This window comes from Capra hircus, chromosome 11 (assembly GCF_001704415.2).
Source record: "Capra hircus breed San Clemente chromosome 11, ASM170441v1, whole genome shotgun sequence".
Classification (NCBI taxonomy): domain Eukaryota; kingdom Metazoa; phylum Chordata; class Mammalia; order Artiodactyla; family Bovidae; genus Capra; species Capra hircus.
The window spans coordinates 31,998,874-32,015,635 of record NC_030818.1 but is presented as its reverse complement, the minus strand read 5'-3'; the positions used below and the strand labels follow the sequence as shown (position 1 = coordinate 32,015,635).

Here is a 16,762-nt window from a genome sequence, read left to right as displayed (position 1 = left end):
CAAAGGGTCAGATACAACTGAGCGACTGAACTGAACATTATGTGTATTACATGTTTCACTTTGCATGACAGAAGTATTTTAAGCACTTTTATTCATATCTGTAATTATTTTGAGTCAAAATATATTGTTAGGGAATGTATCAATTATAAAATAGATGTAGGAGTGTAGAGCTTTGTGAAGTTACAGAGAATTACTTATCAACCTTTTGAAGATTACTATCCACATTACAATGCATTTTTTATCTGGCTGTAATTTCACTAAGATTTAGATTATTTGCAATCCTGGTAAAATCCATTGTGTTCTGTCACACCTTCTTTGTTCTAATCCATTTTCCTCTGTGAACTTCTGTGGCAACTACAGTTCAAATGGTAGTTTATTGTCTATGTATACCAAGTCATGTATTATGTTGAATTTCCGTCTAACTTTCTTAATTAGGCCCTTGACTCTCCAGCCAAAGTCTGAGCTCATATGCCTGACACAGTACTTTGAGTACACGGTCAGTGCTTGCATGTTGACTTCATTGAATCAGATTGCTTTCCTAATGTCTACCTAAGCTATGCTAAAGAAACAAAGGATTTGACTATTGAAACCAGAAAAGGAAAGTAAAGACATTTGGGGACATAAGATATGTCTTGGAAGAGTAGTCATGGATCCATGACGTCGACGAGTGGCATGAGACCAGAGATAAGAGATGGACACGAAGGAAAAACAAAGGCAATATGAAATCCAGGCATAAAGTGAATTTATCATAAATATTTATTTATCATAAATTATATGGTACTTTATATTATATATAAATTATGATAAATAATAAATAAAATCAAAAGGTGAAATAAGCTGGCCAGACTCAGATGTGTGTGTATGTGTGTGTGTTTGTGTTGGAATGAGTGGGGTTGCTGAGGTGTACACAGAGATGCAGGAAATTTGCAAAGCAAGGTGAATGGCATCAGAGGATTAGCTTGTTTGTAGAAGTTGAAAGAAGTCCAATGACTAGAATTTAGAGCTAGAAATACATGGTTTCAAGATGAAACTGGAGAAGTCAGAAGCCAAAGGATGTATAGGTTTGTTATGTACCCAACAAAAATCATAGCAAATTATATAATACGCAGGACAAATATTTTCATTAGAACATCTACATTTTTTTTAACAACTTTGTCCCTTCAGGAGTGTCAATTATGTTCAAAATCTACTTATTTGGAATATTACTAGCTAAATTAGGTACTACTATATTGTATGATTTGTATAACTACTAGTACAGCATTTAGTTAGAAATTATATGATAATTCTGCTTTTAACACCTGAGTAATTTTTCAAAGTTATGTTAAACTTTTACTTTGTTTTGTGGGTCTAGGCATATCCAAATCCCATGTTCTCAATTATCTAAAAGTTGACTCCTAAGCTTCTCTGGAATATATATAGCTTTTAGGAACCCTTTTGTGTTTCCTTTCCTGGTGTTTAAAAGAGCAGGAATTAAGAAGCCTTCAAAAGAAGCAAGTATCTTTGTTTTCACTTTCTTATTATTTTGAACAAATGTTGGGTTCATAGTGTTGCTTTTCCTTATTGTTTTCCATGTATATTACTATGTCATATCAAAAACTGCCACTTTTATTTCCAAGGAGAAATTACACATCAGGGGAGATCTATGAAAATAAGAGTAGAAAAACATGTTAGCAAAGTTCATATAGCTTTTCTCTCCTCACCAATAGTCATAAAAATATGATTACAATTTTATTCTCTTTGTTTTCTGAGTCCCACCATGAAATTTAACTCCAAGTCAAGGATTTGAGTTTTATTACTCCTTGCTGCTGCTTACCTCGATTCTTTGAAATTACTCTTGTTTCCTTGACATCTGCTGATTTATAAAAAATAAATAAATAAATACACTATACTGTGACCAAATATTATTGGTTAGATGGGAAAGTAAAACTATCCACAATTCAATCCAAATTGAGGATGCTACACTCTTAAGTCTGAATGATCAGATTTTCCTTTCTATTCTTTACCTGTGGAACTTGTTTGAAATGCCCCATTATACATAGCTTGTTGTTTTTCAGTCTCTAAGTCATGTCTGACTGTTTTGCAACCCTGTGGACCATAGTCCACCAGGCTCCCCTGTCCATGGGATTCTCCAGGTGAGAATGCTGGAGTGGGTTGCCATTTTCTTCTCCAGGGAGTCTTCCCAACACAGGGATTGAACCCACATCTCCTGCATTGACAGGCAAGTTCTTTACCACTGAGTCATAGTACCATAAACCTAAATGGCCACACGGATTTGAGGTAGAACCTATCAATTGGTGGTAGTGCTACTACATGAAGACTTGTTGTTCAGTCACTGATCTGTGACCGACTCTTTTGCCACCCCATGGACTGTAGCCCAGTAGGCTCCTCTATCCATTGGTTTTCCCAGGAAAACCTGGGAAAATACTGGAGTGGTTTACCATTTCCTTCTCCAGGGGATCTTCCCCACCTGGGGATCAAATCTGTGTCTCCTGCATTGGCAGGCAGAGTTTTTACAACTGAGCCACCAGGGAAAACCCACATGGGGCCTGCTTCCTGTCGAAAATACTGAATTCTAAAACTGATATAATGTTAGAAATCAATGATATTTCCATTTTTTAATTTATTAATTAAAAATTACCAAATCCTCCAACTTAAAGAAAAATAAACCAAAATTTACATACTCTTTTATTGCTTAAAAATTACTTTAACAGAGACATACATGTTACTGGTGACATTTTCAGTGGAGGTACCAATTTTCACCCATATAAAATTAACTGAAGAATAAAAACAAATAAATCAAAAGGAAAACCTCATTCCACTTTTATTAGAGTAAAGGAAGTATGTGACTAAATTATTATCCTTTATGCAATGAGAAGTTCTGGTTCTATAAACCTAATTTATCTGCTTGATAGATTGCTGTAGTTGATTTGCATGCTTTTGATAAAGTTGAAACTCTACTTGGACCGTTTTTATTATTCCAAAATGAGAAAGTCTTATATAAGTGGGTCATTACTGCTTTATTCTCACCTTGGATTTAGGATACTTGAAGATGAAAATAGCTTCTCACGTTTGATTTGATTTGGATTTTCAGATACATTTTCTTTTTTAAAAATATCTCTATCAGTATAAACCTGCAACCTCTGACCATCCACAGAAAGCCCATGTAATATTTCTACATCCCAACACACTTGGTATCAAATCTCAACACTTTCCAAAGAAAAGAAAAGGTCATCAGAAATGATATTTATCTTTGACCTTTCCTGATCAAATGGGTTGTTTTTATGTCCTTTATATTGTATGTAAAATTTAGAAGTATACCAAAATGTGGACAAGATTAAATAAAATTAACATAATCACACAGTTACTGGATATGTTGCAAATAATATAGCACCATAAATTTGTAAAGGAATGAAATGAATTTAGGGCAATATCTTAGAATGCTGCTGCTAAGTTGCTTCAGTCCAACTCTGTGTGTCCCTATGGACTGCAGCCCACTAGGCTCCTCTGTCCATGAGATTCTCCAGTCAAGAATACTGGAATGGGTTGCCATTTCCTTCTCCAGGGCATCTTCCCAACCCAGGGATCAAACCTAGGTCTCTTAACATCTTACCTGCATTGGCAGGCAGGTTCTTTACCACTAACGCCACCTGAGAAGCCCAGTGTCTTAGAATAATATACCAAATTTATAACTTTTAATGTTCCGCTTGTTAATGAAAATCATGAGATAGACACAAAATGTGGGCTTATTCCTGGCAAACTTAAGGAATCTGAGCTATTTCTTACCCACTACTAGAAGGAGTTTGGGAATCATCTGTTAGAAGGATATTGTCACTCTACTATAATTAGATGTGTTTTTGTCGATAATGTATTAGACATGTGTTTGAGCAAGCTCTGGGAGTTGGTGATGGACAGGGAAGCCTGGCAGGCTGCAGTCCATGGGGTCACAAAGAATTGGACATGATTGAACAACTGAACTGAATGTATTCATATATTTTTTTGAAGAAAAGACATTAATTTTTTATTCTAGTAGAAGAACAAAGAATTTAGAGAATAAAGTCAACATATAATGAAGTAAGCACCATCTAATTTCCTAACCATTACACCAGGAATAGTCTGTCCTTGGAAGGCAGAAGGAGAAGGGGATGACAGTATGAGATGGTTGGATGACGTCACCAATTGAGTGAACATGAGTTTGAGCAAACTCTGGGAGACAGTGAAGGATAAGGAAGCCTGGTGTGCTGCAGTCTGTGGGGCTGCAAAGAGTCAGACATGACTTAGTGACTGAACAGCAATAAACTGGATTTCAAAATCAAATATTCCAATTTAAAAATTATTATCAACTAGAAGGCATCTGAAATGTGGGGGTTATAGGATTATATGACCCCATTTGTATGGCTATCTTTCTTAAATATTATCGTGTCATTTTATACCTATCTCTGCTGCCTACTCTAATTTTTTCTTCTTGATAGATCCCCTCTTTGCTATTCAATGGGTTTTCAGTGGTGTTTTGTTTGTTTGGTTTTTAAGCTGAGTCTCATCAAGAATCTTCAAAAGCTATTGCTGATTTAAATTGTGCTACAGCAATCATGTTAATTGTTCTGTGGGTGCCAGTTAAAGGTATGAGGGCAAACTGTATGTTTGTATGCATGTGTATGTATGTATTCTTGTTTTTATGCACTCTTTTCAGTATCACTGGAAAGCCATCTATTTCCTCCATCTGTATTACGTAAGACTTTTCTCTCTACTTGGAGTGTGTGTGTGTGTGTGTGTGTGTGTGTGTGTGTGTGTGTGTGTGTGCTCAGTCATGTCCAACTCTTTGCAATACTATGTACTGTAACCTGGCCAGGCTCATCTGTCCATGGGATTTTCCAAGCAAGAATCCTGGACTGGGTTGCCCTTTCCTCTAGGTGATCTTCCCGACCCAGGGATCAAGCCCACATCTCCTGTATCTCCTGCATTAGCAGGTGGATTCTTTACCACTGAGCCACCTGGGAGGGTTTCTCTCTACTTTCCCTACTAATGATAACTATTATCTACTTTGTGGTACAGGGCAGTTATTATTAAAAAATAATGAACTGATTGACTAAATGGATTGTTCAAATCATTCAAGACCTAAAATTATAATTGAAATGTTTCCTTTGAAAAGTACAAAGAGAAACTTAGCTACATGCAGTCTATCCTCTGGGCACAAGTGTTTGCTTTCTTGTGGACGTTGTTAGCCTGTGAAGATGAGATAATGGTGCCACAGAAGCTATCTGAATTTAAAACAAGATTTCCTTTATTACTTCATTCTACAAATATTGCTTCAGAGTTCATATGATAGGTATTGTGCACATACTGAAAACACAACAGTAAGCGCTACAAATAATACCTGACCTCATGGAATTTCAGAGTTCAGAGAGAAAACATTTATTGAATGTGCAATTACAAGGTTAGCTCTCGTTTCTATAGGGCACATACCAAGTGCAGGGAAGGTATTTATTCAGGTGTCCTAATTTAACTTGAGAACGTCAGTGAAGACCTCCTGAGAACTAATGTTCCTGCCAAGAAGACTCCCTTAATGAGTCATGTTTGGCTAAGGAAAGATGAGAACGAGATGGGAGTGAGGGAAAGTCAACTAGAGGAGAGTACAAGTGAAGAAGCCCAGAGGTGAAAGGAGGGCTATAGAAGAATTGAAAGAAGTCTCAGTTTCCATGAGGATATGGAAAGAGGAGAGCAAGGCAGTGACCACTCTGAGATGAGGTAGGGGAGGTAGGAAGAGACCAGATCATGAAAGTTGTCATAAACCTCATCATGTTGGTTGATATTTTATCCTAAAGGCAACAGGCAGGTTACAATGACAAGCAGCATGATTGGGTAATAGCTGACAATGTGGAGATGGGTGGGACTGATTGCAGAGAGGATCCAGAGAGATCTATTAATATATTGTAGTAGTAACTGGCAAGAGGTGATTTGTAGTCTGGACTTGGGTGGTGTCTGAGGGAATATTAACTCATTTCTGATGATAGGAACACTCTAGCATGAAAACTTGGACAAAGATCTACATAATTATAAAGTTGTCAGGAGAATTATACCAGTGTAAATTGGTATGCATGTTGGTCAACAAAGAAATCCATAGAGCAAAGATTATGTATTTTTGAAAATAGTTTATCAAATTATGTACATAATCATGTTCATTACATAAATCATATATAAGTCAAAAACACATTCATCAGTAAACATGCTGCCATAAGACAACCAATATTAAATTTTAGTATATTTTCCCAAATATATATATATATAGGCATACAAAAGAGAATGTAAATTGAACACACTTTTTGAAAATGAAGATATACTTGTAATTTAGGCTATATTATCCTTTCTAGAAAATTATCAATGTACCAATATATGTTCCCATAGGAAAAAAATATTCTAACATTTTAGTAACTTCATAATACAGAGAAATACATATGTGTTTTTGTTAAACTGTATATTTGATTCCATTTTGATATTTGTACTTTTCAGTTAAATTCTAATGTATGAAATATTTTCAGTCATATCAAACTTCAGAAGACAAATTGATAGAGTTTAAATGACAGTTCTTTTCTCTTTCTCTAAAAGTACGTGACCAATATCATGGTGGGTTTTTCTTTCGGTAAGTATAGTATATAATAAGACCAGCCCAAGAAAACACATTAATTAGTCTAAATGTAAGAAAATTTATATGTTTTATCTTCCCCAGTAAAATGCTCTAGTCTTTTCCTATGGGCAGTACTACCATTCATCATTTCTTTCACCTCTGAGTTCCCATCTGAGCTATTACTAAAATTCCTTAAAATAGAGAAACTTCTGGCAATATACACAATTGAGTGCTGAGATGGAAGCCTAGATTCTTCCTAAGTGCTTTATAGATCAAGAAAACAGTCACCTATTTGCAAGCATTATTCAAGGTCATTTTAAACTATGTTTTTATTAGATTAATTTTTTGTTCAAAGTATCAAGGCTCCTACATAGTTTAGAGCTATGAATACAGAACCACTCTTGTGGCTTGTGTTTGTTCCTGAAGCTATCATGCCTTTTTTAGAATAGTTTAATAAAAAGCAAATATTTGAGTATATAATTTTTTTCAAATGTTATACGCCTCAGCATGTCAAGCTTTAAATAAATACACTTTATCCTTTAAATAAGGACACTCAAATAAAGTCACTTTTGTCAAAGCCTTTTCCTATTATAACATATTTGGATGATGCAAGATGTATTCCCTTATGATGTCCAAGTGGTTGATAAACCGATTTCTGTGGAATATATAAGAACTATTCGGACTTTGTGGTTTCCTTAAATGAGATGAATAAGAATTTCTCTTTTCTGAATAGGACATAAAGTATGCTAGGCCTATTTTAGATGCTTCAGTGTGCCAAAGATGGTATTAAGTTTGGTGTTCATAAATTACTAATCTGGAATAAGAGATTGAATGTATTTTGAAAACTTAAACCTGTTTCACCTGAACATGTTTAACTAGTTAATAAGAAACATCAAAAAGACAAAACCCTGAGATCAACGGTCATTTTTTTTGCAAAGCTATTATCTGCTGTTTAAATTGGTTGTTCGGGTCTGTCTATAACATAAGTTTTAATAACCTAGCTCAAATGCAGATTTCTAATTTTCAATTAACATAGGAATAATTTTGTTTGCTAAAATAAAATAAATGAATGAATGACAAGTCTGAAACATGAAATGTTCTAGGTAGAACTTTTTAAAATTCCAAATTTCAAAAAATCATGTGGCAACTGTATAGCTCAAGCTTTAAGTATTAACTTTTAACCTTTGACCTTACAGATTTTAACCAATGAAATGTCTCTTTAAACTTTAAAGGAAACAATGATAACGAGCGCCTGGCGATTGCTAGACAGCGAATTCCATATCGACTTGGTCGAGTAGTTGATGAATGGCTACTCGACAAAGGTAAAAAACATTGATTAAAACTTCAAATAAAAAAATAATTTGAACATAACCAAGTAGTACTTCATTGTAACACTAATAAACATAAAAAATAAATTTTCCGTAAAACTAAATTAAAAACAGATTTAAAACAGTAAAATGTAGATAGTAATATTTGCATTCCTTGTATAATACTTTCTATACATTTTTAGACGTACCAGCTGTTTAATAATCTTACCCTGTTAACTTAAGGTTAAAGGGACTGTTAAATATAATCCACTAACTCAATCTATGAAGGTACTCACAGCAAGCATTAACCCAAAATGATAAATCATTCGTAGATTATATTACATGTTCCAGCCTCTAAATTATTAACTAAAATATATGTAGTTCTGATATATTTATTATGGTCCTGAAAAACAAACAAACAAACAAAAAAAAACTCTTGGTTTAAACTCTAGGCATCTTAAATAGTGGGCAATATGGATTGCCAGTCAAAATGAAGTCCCTTTAACGTTTGCAACCTTCTAAGAGCATTTGGGAACAAGCCCTAATTAAAACTGAACTTAAAGTTGTGTGCATGCTTTTTATGAACAGAGAGCAATCTGCTAAAACTGGATACTCAATTTGATGATTTTGGTACTGTTGCTGAGGATTGCTGTTTAATGGAAATGTGCCATAATTTCTCCATCGGTTTGTGTATCATTCCTGAAGCCGCTTTTTACATCTGAAGCTATGTGTTTTTTTCATTTGTTTTGTTTTAATAGACTTGCTGAAAGCCAATCAGAAAAATCTTTTTGGATTTTTTGTTTCTTTGTTTTGTCTCTGACACACTCAGTGTAAACCATGTGTTTCTTTTCAGTGTATTTGCCAGAAAAGTAGAATAATTCAAATAACAATGGACTATTGCATTCAAAAAACTAAACATTTCTAAAGAATAGCATATGGATACCTGTGACCATTATGTGAATTATGAAATTTTTACCATAAATTTAAATTAGATTTCAGCTGCTATAGACTAGTTTCTGCCAGTTGTAATTTTAGAATGACAAATACTTGAAATGTTGGCTATCTTACATATTTTTAATTTATCAATTTAGATTTGAGATCTTGAGGTAAAAGAGAAAGTGATCCACTTGAAAATTGATTTATAATATATATCTTTGATTGGTCTTTTAGCAAAGGCACTACATTTACAATAAGTTGAGAATTTATAAGTATTTGCCAGTGATTATGCATTTCATGGACACCTCATTTATAAGCAATGAATTATGAGTCAAATGCCTCTCTTATAGTTTATTGCTCTCATTATCCACCCCATGAAAGATCTGTTTTATCATCCTTTATAGAATGTAGAGTTCACAATCAACATTTTTGCATGTATGTAATATTATTTTTACAGGGCGTCAGCTCACAATCTTCAATAGCCAAGCAACCATAATAATTGGCGGGAAAGAGCAGGGCCAGCCCTTCCAGGGCCAGCTCTCTGGGCTTTACTACAATGGCTTGAAAGTTCTGAATATGGCAGCCGAAAATGATGCCAACATCGCCATAGTGGGAAATGTGAGACTGGTTGGTGAAGTGCCTTCCTCTATGACAACTGAGTCGACAGCCACTGCCATGCAGTCAGAGATGTCCACGTCAATTATGGAGACCACCACGACCCTGGCTACTAGCACAGCCAGAAGAGGAAAGCCCCCTACCAAAGAACCCGTTAGCCAGGTGAGTACCTGGATTTCATTTCTTCATTTTGAATCTGTGACTATGAAAGTGGACTTTTCTGCATGTGTGTCTTTTCTAGAATGGGATTACTTCTGATCTCAATCATTATGGCTTTTTTGAGACTTGCTTAATATAATGGATTCAATTTGAAGATGAAATGTTGGCTTGTGGCTTATGAATTTTGATAAACTTTGTATTGGTGTGTGTGTGGCTAGGCTGATGGTCTTGATCCAGTAACCTTGGCCTAGACCTGGCTAAGGGGATTGTCTGAGTATTATACATGGTTTTCACTTTTTAAGTTAAATGAACAGGTAAATTAATGAAGTATCTGAAAGACCTTGTTCAAGCTCAAAACTTCATCAAAATTAAATAAAAGCAAATTTTGAAAATCTTATAAAAGAAATTACCTACAGCACTTGTATTTTGAAGTCTGAAAATTTTGAATTGGAAGGCATGTAGGTCTTGTCTGAATGATAAGTCTACTCTTCTACTGTTGATAAAAAAAATGCACTATTAGTTTATCTGAGTACAAAGACCTAAAATATGGTATTTAATAACTGTCTTGGGCCAACAAATTTTGTACATTATGTGGCTAACTGCCCTCACCCAAAATATTCACTGAGCTTATTTTTCAATCTTATGTGTAAATTTTTGGGGAAAAAAATGTTTTAAATGTCACACTGTACAAGAAGTGTACAATTCAATTAAGATGTTACTTCATTAATGATTTGTGGTTGTTTTTATTGTGTATGGCTTATTTAACAATAAGCAGGTTATTAAGGCAAATCTGATATAGGAAAGCAAAACACAGAGCAATGAGAAACTCTTTCCTTTAAATAATTCGGAAGAGGATATTCTAGGACATTTAGCATTGGAAATATTCTTGTGAATAAAATTTTAATTAACCAGATTTTTTTCCTCAGAAGTCTTACTTCATCATTAATGAAATTGCAGCTCCTTAAGTTCTTAGGTAAACCAGATATATCCCCCAATAAGGAAGTATCAGCCTCATTTTAATATGCTTTATCTATTAGTACTTGCTATGTAGTAAGAAATTATGTTTATTAAGAAAATATGTGTAAAATAGCTATTTCATTTATAATTTAAACATCTAGAAATGAAGAAATTAAAATTTGTGTTTTATAATATTAAGTAATGTAAAAGGAAAATAGTTAACTGCCCATTAATTGCCAATGAAAAGACTCTTTTTTTTTTATAAGCTATAACATGTTTAAAGATAGCAATGGTTTCTGGAAGTAAATGATCTAATCAATTAGTGATTACTTGGTTCATTTGAGGAGGTATTGACTTAAATAAAAGATTACTAGGTTCATTAAAAATAGATATTTTAAATCTTCAGATTTCAACACACCAATAATTGCAATTAAATAATTTGGAATAATATCCTGCAAATATTCAATTGTGGCAACAATGTGTTAAAGTTGTACTGAAAGCTTTTAAAATTCTCTCATAAGGGTATGTTTGTGATTACAGGTAATAAGATGTGAATGTGTGAAAGAGAGACTACTGGGGAAGAAATCAAATTGCTTATTTTTGAATAGCAGGCTAATTTGTTGTGAATTTTCTTTACTTCACAATTGACTTTTAACTGTCCTCCAACTACAAAGAAATTATTGATATATACAGAATTTAAGTGTTTGCTAGAATTATCAGTCTTGGAAGATTCAATAGGAAAATGATTTGTAATGCTCAGTCTAAGACTATAACCTTTGACCCATTTTTGCAGGTTGGATGAGGCATCTTCCTTCCGTAGTGGCCATAACTGCCTGCTTTTATCAACTGTCTTACTCAGTTGTATGCCAGGGAGGGTCATTTAGTTTTCAAAAGCCATACTGGACTGTTTTCTCAATCAACGTGTATTTTCCTCAGTGATAGCACAGAGCCACTTAAGTTACAATGGCTATGTACCTTAGGGTGATTGCATGTTTTAGAACTATAGAAACAGATTTTTGGTGAAGCAGAATTGGATTCATTTCAGATAGATGAGATGAGGTTTTTGCAGCCATTCTGCAGGGCAAGTAGTGGGGAGGAATGTATTTTTCAGTTTTCACAGAGTCAAAGAATATAAAAGAGAATTCACAAAATGTCATCCCATAAGATTCTATTTACATTCCTATTTAAAAGTAAATATGCTTTGAAAAGAAAAAAAAAGTTTTTCTTCTCTTGATGGTGATCAATTTTAAGATTGATATTTACTTTAGAAAGACACGATCTATGTCATGAAGTAATGGATGCATTTACCAACCCTTCTGATTAAATAATTTTTAAAAATATGGCTATAACAATATTAGTAGTACTTTTAATATGGATTATATAAAATTCACAAAAAGTTATTTTGCTTATGATATTTAGTATCTAAATGTTTCCATAAGACCCACTCATCCTAACAAAGAGAAACTTTCTATAAGGATAATCTCAGAAAGTGGATATTTGCAAACTCTTGACAGTATAAAGTTCTTCAGGATGCTGAGAGCTTCCTTCTTGGGTTTGGAGGCAAAAGTGTCACACAAGATCTTTGATGGCTAAGTGTTCCCTGCTCTTCTGAATAATATGGCAATCTATGATGTATATGTGAAAAAAGTGTTAGTTGCTCAGTCATGTCCAACTCTTTGCAACTTCATGGACTGTAGCCCTCCAGGCTCCGCTGTCCATAGAATTAGCCAGGCAAGAATACTGGAGTATGGGTAGTCATTCTCTTCTCTAGGGAACCTTCCAGATCCAGGGATCAAACCTGGGTCTCCTGCATTATAGGTGGAATCTTTACCGTCTTGAGCCACCAGCCAAGCCCTTGATGTATATATAGCTTTATGTAAATGAGTTAAAGCAAGTTAACATGCAAAGGACAATATTCATTCCCTTTGGTTGCCAGTTTGTAAAGAAAGAAAATTGCTTATTTTGAGATCAAGATTTTGACATTTCTTTTGGTCTATGCTTTGTATCACATTTTGCAATATTGTGATCTTTCCATTAAGAATATTTTAAAAGTTATTTACATACTGTAGACAGTACGGATCCATGGTATTGCCTTTTGGTTAGAGAAGGTATGGTATAATAGAAAGATCACAGCAACAGGTTTCTAGTTTCAATACAACCTCCTATCTTTGTGAGTATCTTGGACAAGATAGTTAACCTCGCTGCACTCTGGCCTTGCTTGCTATCTCTCTAAAATAAGTGGGTTTAGGAATCTCTTGAACTGTGTTGTTCTTGTTTAGTCACCAAGTCATTTCTTACTCGTTTGTGACCCCATGGATTGTAGCCCACCAGGCTCCTCTGTCCATGGAATTTCCCAGGCAAGAATACTGGAGTGCGTTGCCATTTCCTTCACCAGGAATCTTCCTGATCAGGGATCGAACCCATGTCTCCTGCTTGGCAGGTGAATTCTCTACCACTGAGCCAGCAGGGAAGCCCCATGTACCCGGTGGTATATCAATGTAATTATTAATAGAATCCTTTTTTGACTCTCAAAAACATCCCAGTTTGGTCCACAAATTGTATTATGCTCTACTTTGACAACATATTTAAAATCTATCTTTGCTAGAAAATCGTTCTTCTCAAGAATAATAAATAGAGAGGCCCTGTCTTTTACACTCGGAGTAGAAACTGACTCTGGTCTCCTTACCTGATTTCAAGAATCCATAATGTTTTTCATCTGCTTTTCATCTCATTTCAAAAACCTTAAAAAAGGAGAGAAATAAGGCTTTGAGAGATTCTGGGTTTTGACTGGAGGGACTATAGTTTGCAACTCTTAGAAAGAAATTAAATTGTAGACTGGGGTAGGATCAGTAAGTGTGAATGAAATGTACTGAAACAATTTAGTGGTTCCAGTTAGACTTTATTCAGAGTAGAGGTAGCAAACCTACTCAAGAAAAGGTACTATTGAGGATTTTAAACCATTGGAAGGTTGTCAGGACATGTGTATTCACTTCCTACTGAACTCATTGGTATTTGATTCCTGTAGAATGTTCCCAAAAAAATCCCAATTAGTGTACAAACAAAAAAAAGTGTTTGAATGTGTTGGACACTGCTATTGCTTCCTGGCAGCTTTGGAGATACTCATAAAAAATTAATGCTATTTATTTGAAAAATGTAAGCAGAGTGCACACATATTTCCATGAAAAATATCTAAAGCTAACAAAAAACATTTTGTAACTTCAAAGAGCAAAATTTTATTTTTTATTAAAAATATTAATTAACCTTAGCTGTGGCTTCATTATTAAGAAATAACTGCATTACTTATAATTATGTGTGTTCCTGACAACCACTCTGCATTTTAAAATATTGGTGACATGAATAATTAATTTTATTTTCCCTAGTCTAATCATTCTGCTGAATTTACTTAAATTAATGTACATTTTAACTGCAAATTTTAGTGCATAGTGAAAAGAAAAACACTTGGGTGTAGATTTGAAAATGTATACAAGGCACGTTCTTCTGAAACTAATGGTGCCGACTAAGAAAAGTATAATTCATTGTAATTTTAAATGCAAATAAGCACTGCTATTTAGAAGGTGTTTTTCCCCTCATTACTAGTAAACAAAAGTTCTAGGGTGTATATATTTTAAAGAGTTTATTGAGAAATTTGAGGCCCAAAGAAACTAAATACCTTCCTCAAGGCTATGCAGCCAGCTTCTTTTCAGAGTATGTTGAGGTGAGCTGGTCCTCTGCCCTTGAGCCTGGCCTCTGTTCGGAATCTCATCACTTCCTGCCTTCACATATTCTTAACTAGTTCAATGCGATCTGTACCTAGGTAGGGATCGGGCTTCTGTTTTTGAAAATGCAGATATGAGCCTTAATACATCCAAGTATGTAAGATAAAGAGCAAATTCCCGAATGATCATCAGGGTCCATCCTTCACAGCTAGCTTCCTATCTGCCTCACTGGAAAGTTTTATCTCTACTCTTCTCCACACCCATTTCCTCTGATCTGTTGAACTACTAATAGAAACCTCCAGAGGTCATGCTATTTCACACCTCTCTCTGCTCTGCCTGCAAAGCCCTTTCCACTGTTCACCTACCTGCTTCCATCCTTCTTACTCTCCCCAATTCTCCCAGTCTGCCTCTACCTTCTGCGAGCTGACAACTTGAAGAGGCAGCACTGACAAGGCTGTTAAGGGTTAGTATTGTGCAGGGGTCAAGGGCAATGGCTCCAGAAGCCTGAATGCTTACTTAAACCTCAGTCTTGCTTTCCCCATATACTGGCTGCGTTCCTTAGGCAAGTTAGCCTCTCAGTATCTCTGCTTCCCATCTATAAAATGGGGATGATGGTGTCATAAACTTATTGTGAGGATTAAATAGTCACTATCGTATGAGAACTATATACAGTCACTGCTATTTGACAATTTTTCATTGTCCCCCCCAAAATTTTTTCATTATGGTTCACCCTAAAATGAAGAGAAGTAAAAAATAATGCCTGACACACGAAACCATTATACAAATAATAATTATGTTTGAAAAGCTTTCCTTAAGTACACTGCATGAATTAAAGCATCTTTCTTACCTTTAAAATATTTTCTTCACCCTGGAAAACCATAGCTCTGAATCGCTGTTTCTGAATCAAAGCGTCAATTGCATATACTGAGCACATACTGAGCTGAAGGGGCTTCCCAAGTGGCACCAGAGGTAAAGAACCCGCCTGCCAATGCAAAAGATGTAAGAGATGCTGGTTAAATCCCTGGATCCAGAAGATTCCCCGGAGAAGGGCATGGCAACCCACTCCAATATTCTTGCCTGGAAAATCCCAAGGATAGAGGAGCCTGGTGGGCTAGGGTCCATAGGTCGCAAAGAGTCGAACACGACTGAAGCCACTTAGCACGCACACACGCACGCACGTATACTGAGCTGAATTCTCTGTTGAATGTGTTTTCCACAGGGAGGCAGCACCATTCCCCTACAAGTATGTTGAAAAGCAGTGGGAGGCAGGAAGTGATTCAGGGGGAGAGTTGTCACTAGCATTTAGTGGGAGGGGACCGTGAGCACTAAATATACTGCAAAGTGAACTGTCCACTGATCCCCATAGCCGGCACTGTTTCACTCAACCACCAACCACCACCACTACCAACAGAAATTACTATTGACTGAGCAGCACAGAAATTTCCTATACCTGTTTCCCAGCTGTTCTCAGACAGAAACTCATTCATAGTATGGTGCTGAATATTGAAAATATGACTTCTGTAATTGTCCTCAATAACATGTCTTGATTAAGGAGCTTAAAAATTCATGCTATACTTTTTTCAACATGGATATGAAAAACATCAAGTACTTCCAGCTGTGCGTTAGACTAAATTGGGTTTATGGTTCTTGATATAACTTATTTTGATACCATTTGGGAGAAATGGAACGATTTAAGACCCTGTATCTAATGAATATGTGACAGTAAATTCAGTGAGCATTTTCTCAGAAAAGACTGGTGAGATTTCAAGTCTCAGTTGAGGCCAAAGGAATTACTTTTTATTAAGTCAGGTGTCAGGTGTGAAGTCTCTCAATTGTGTCCAACTCTTTGCGACCCCATGGACTGTAGCCTACCAGGTTCCTCCATCCTTGGGATTTTCCAGGCAAGAATACTGGAGTGGGGTGCCATTGCCTTCTCCTTTTATTAAGAAATGAGTGAAATGTAAAGTAAAGCAATAAAATAACCTTATCTTCTTGTGTTTATTTTAGTCAATGCTATGAATTTTTGGTACCATAATAATCTGACTTTCAAGTACATAGGTATGTTTATGTTATACCTGTTGACTTATTCCTCTTTTACATGTAATAATTATTGTGTTAAGGAAGGGGAGGAGGCAAGTCATCTGGAATAAGAAAATTGTGTATGCATGCATATATGTTAGCAATGCTTCTTTCTTTGATAATATATATAAAACAGTAGGTTTAGTTTAATAAGCTGATATCAAGATTAAATTTAAATCTCTCTAATAATATCTTATGGAAGTAGAATTGATATGCAGTATACTTTTGCAGATTCTTTTCCATTATAGGTTATCACAAGATACTTGAATATAGCTTCCTGTGCTATCCAGTAGGTCCTTGTTTGTCTGTTTTATATGTAGTTGCCTATATCTGTTAATCCCAAACTTTTGTTTATCCTTCCCCCTCCATTTCCA

At 35.2% G+C, this 16,762-nt stretch overlaps 1 protein-coding gene across 17 annotated transcripts in view; it reads left to right on the top strand.

Annotated features, from left to right (window-relative positions):
- NRXN1 (neurexin 1) overlaps positions 1-16,762 on the top strand; it is a 1,209,846-nt gene that overhangs the window by 1,050,353 nt on the left and 142,731 nt on the right. For 11 of the 17 annotated variants that reach the window (XM_018055219.1, XM_018055217.1, XM_018055213.1 and 8 more), the window contains 2 exons: positions 7,852-7,941; positions 9,320-9,639. In XM_018055219.1, the coding sequence (XP_017910708.1) occupies positions 7,852-7,941; positions 9,320-9,639 (410 nt within the window). The remainder of the gene's footprint in view (positions 1-7,851; positions 7,942-9,319; positions 9,640-16,762) is intronic. The other 6 variants (XM_018055223.1, XM_018055231.1, XM_018055222.1 and 3 more) reach the window with 1 other exon arrangement.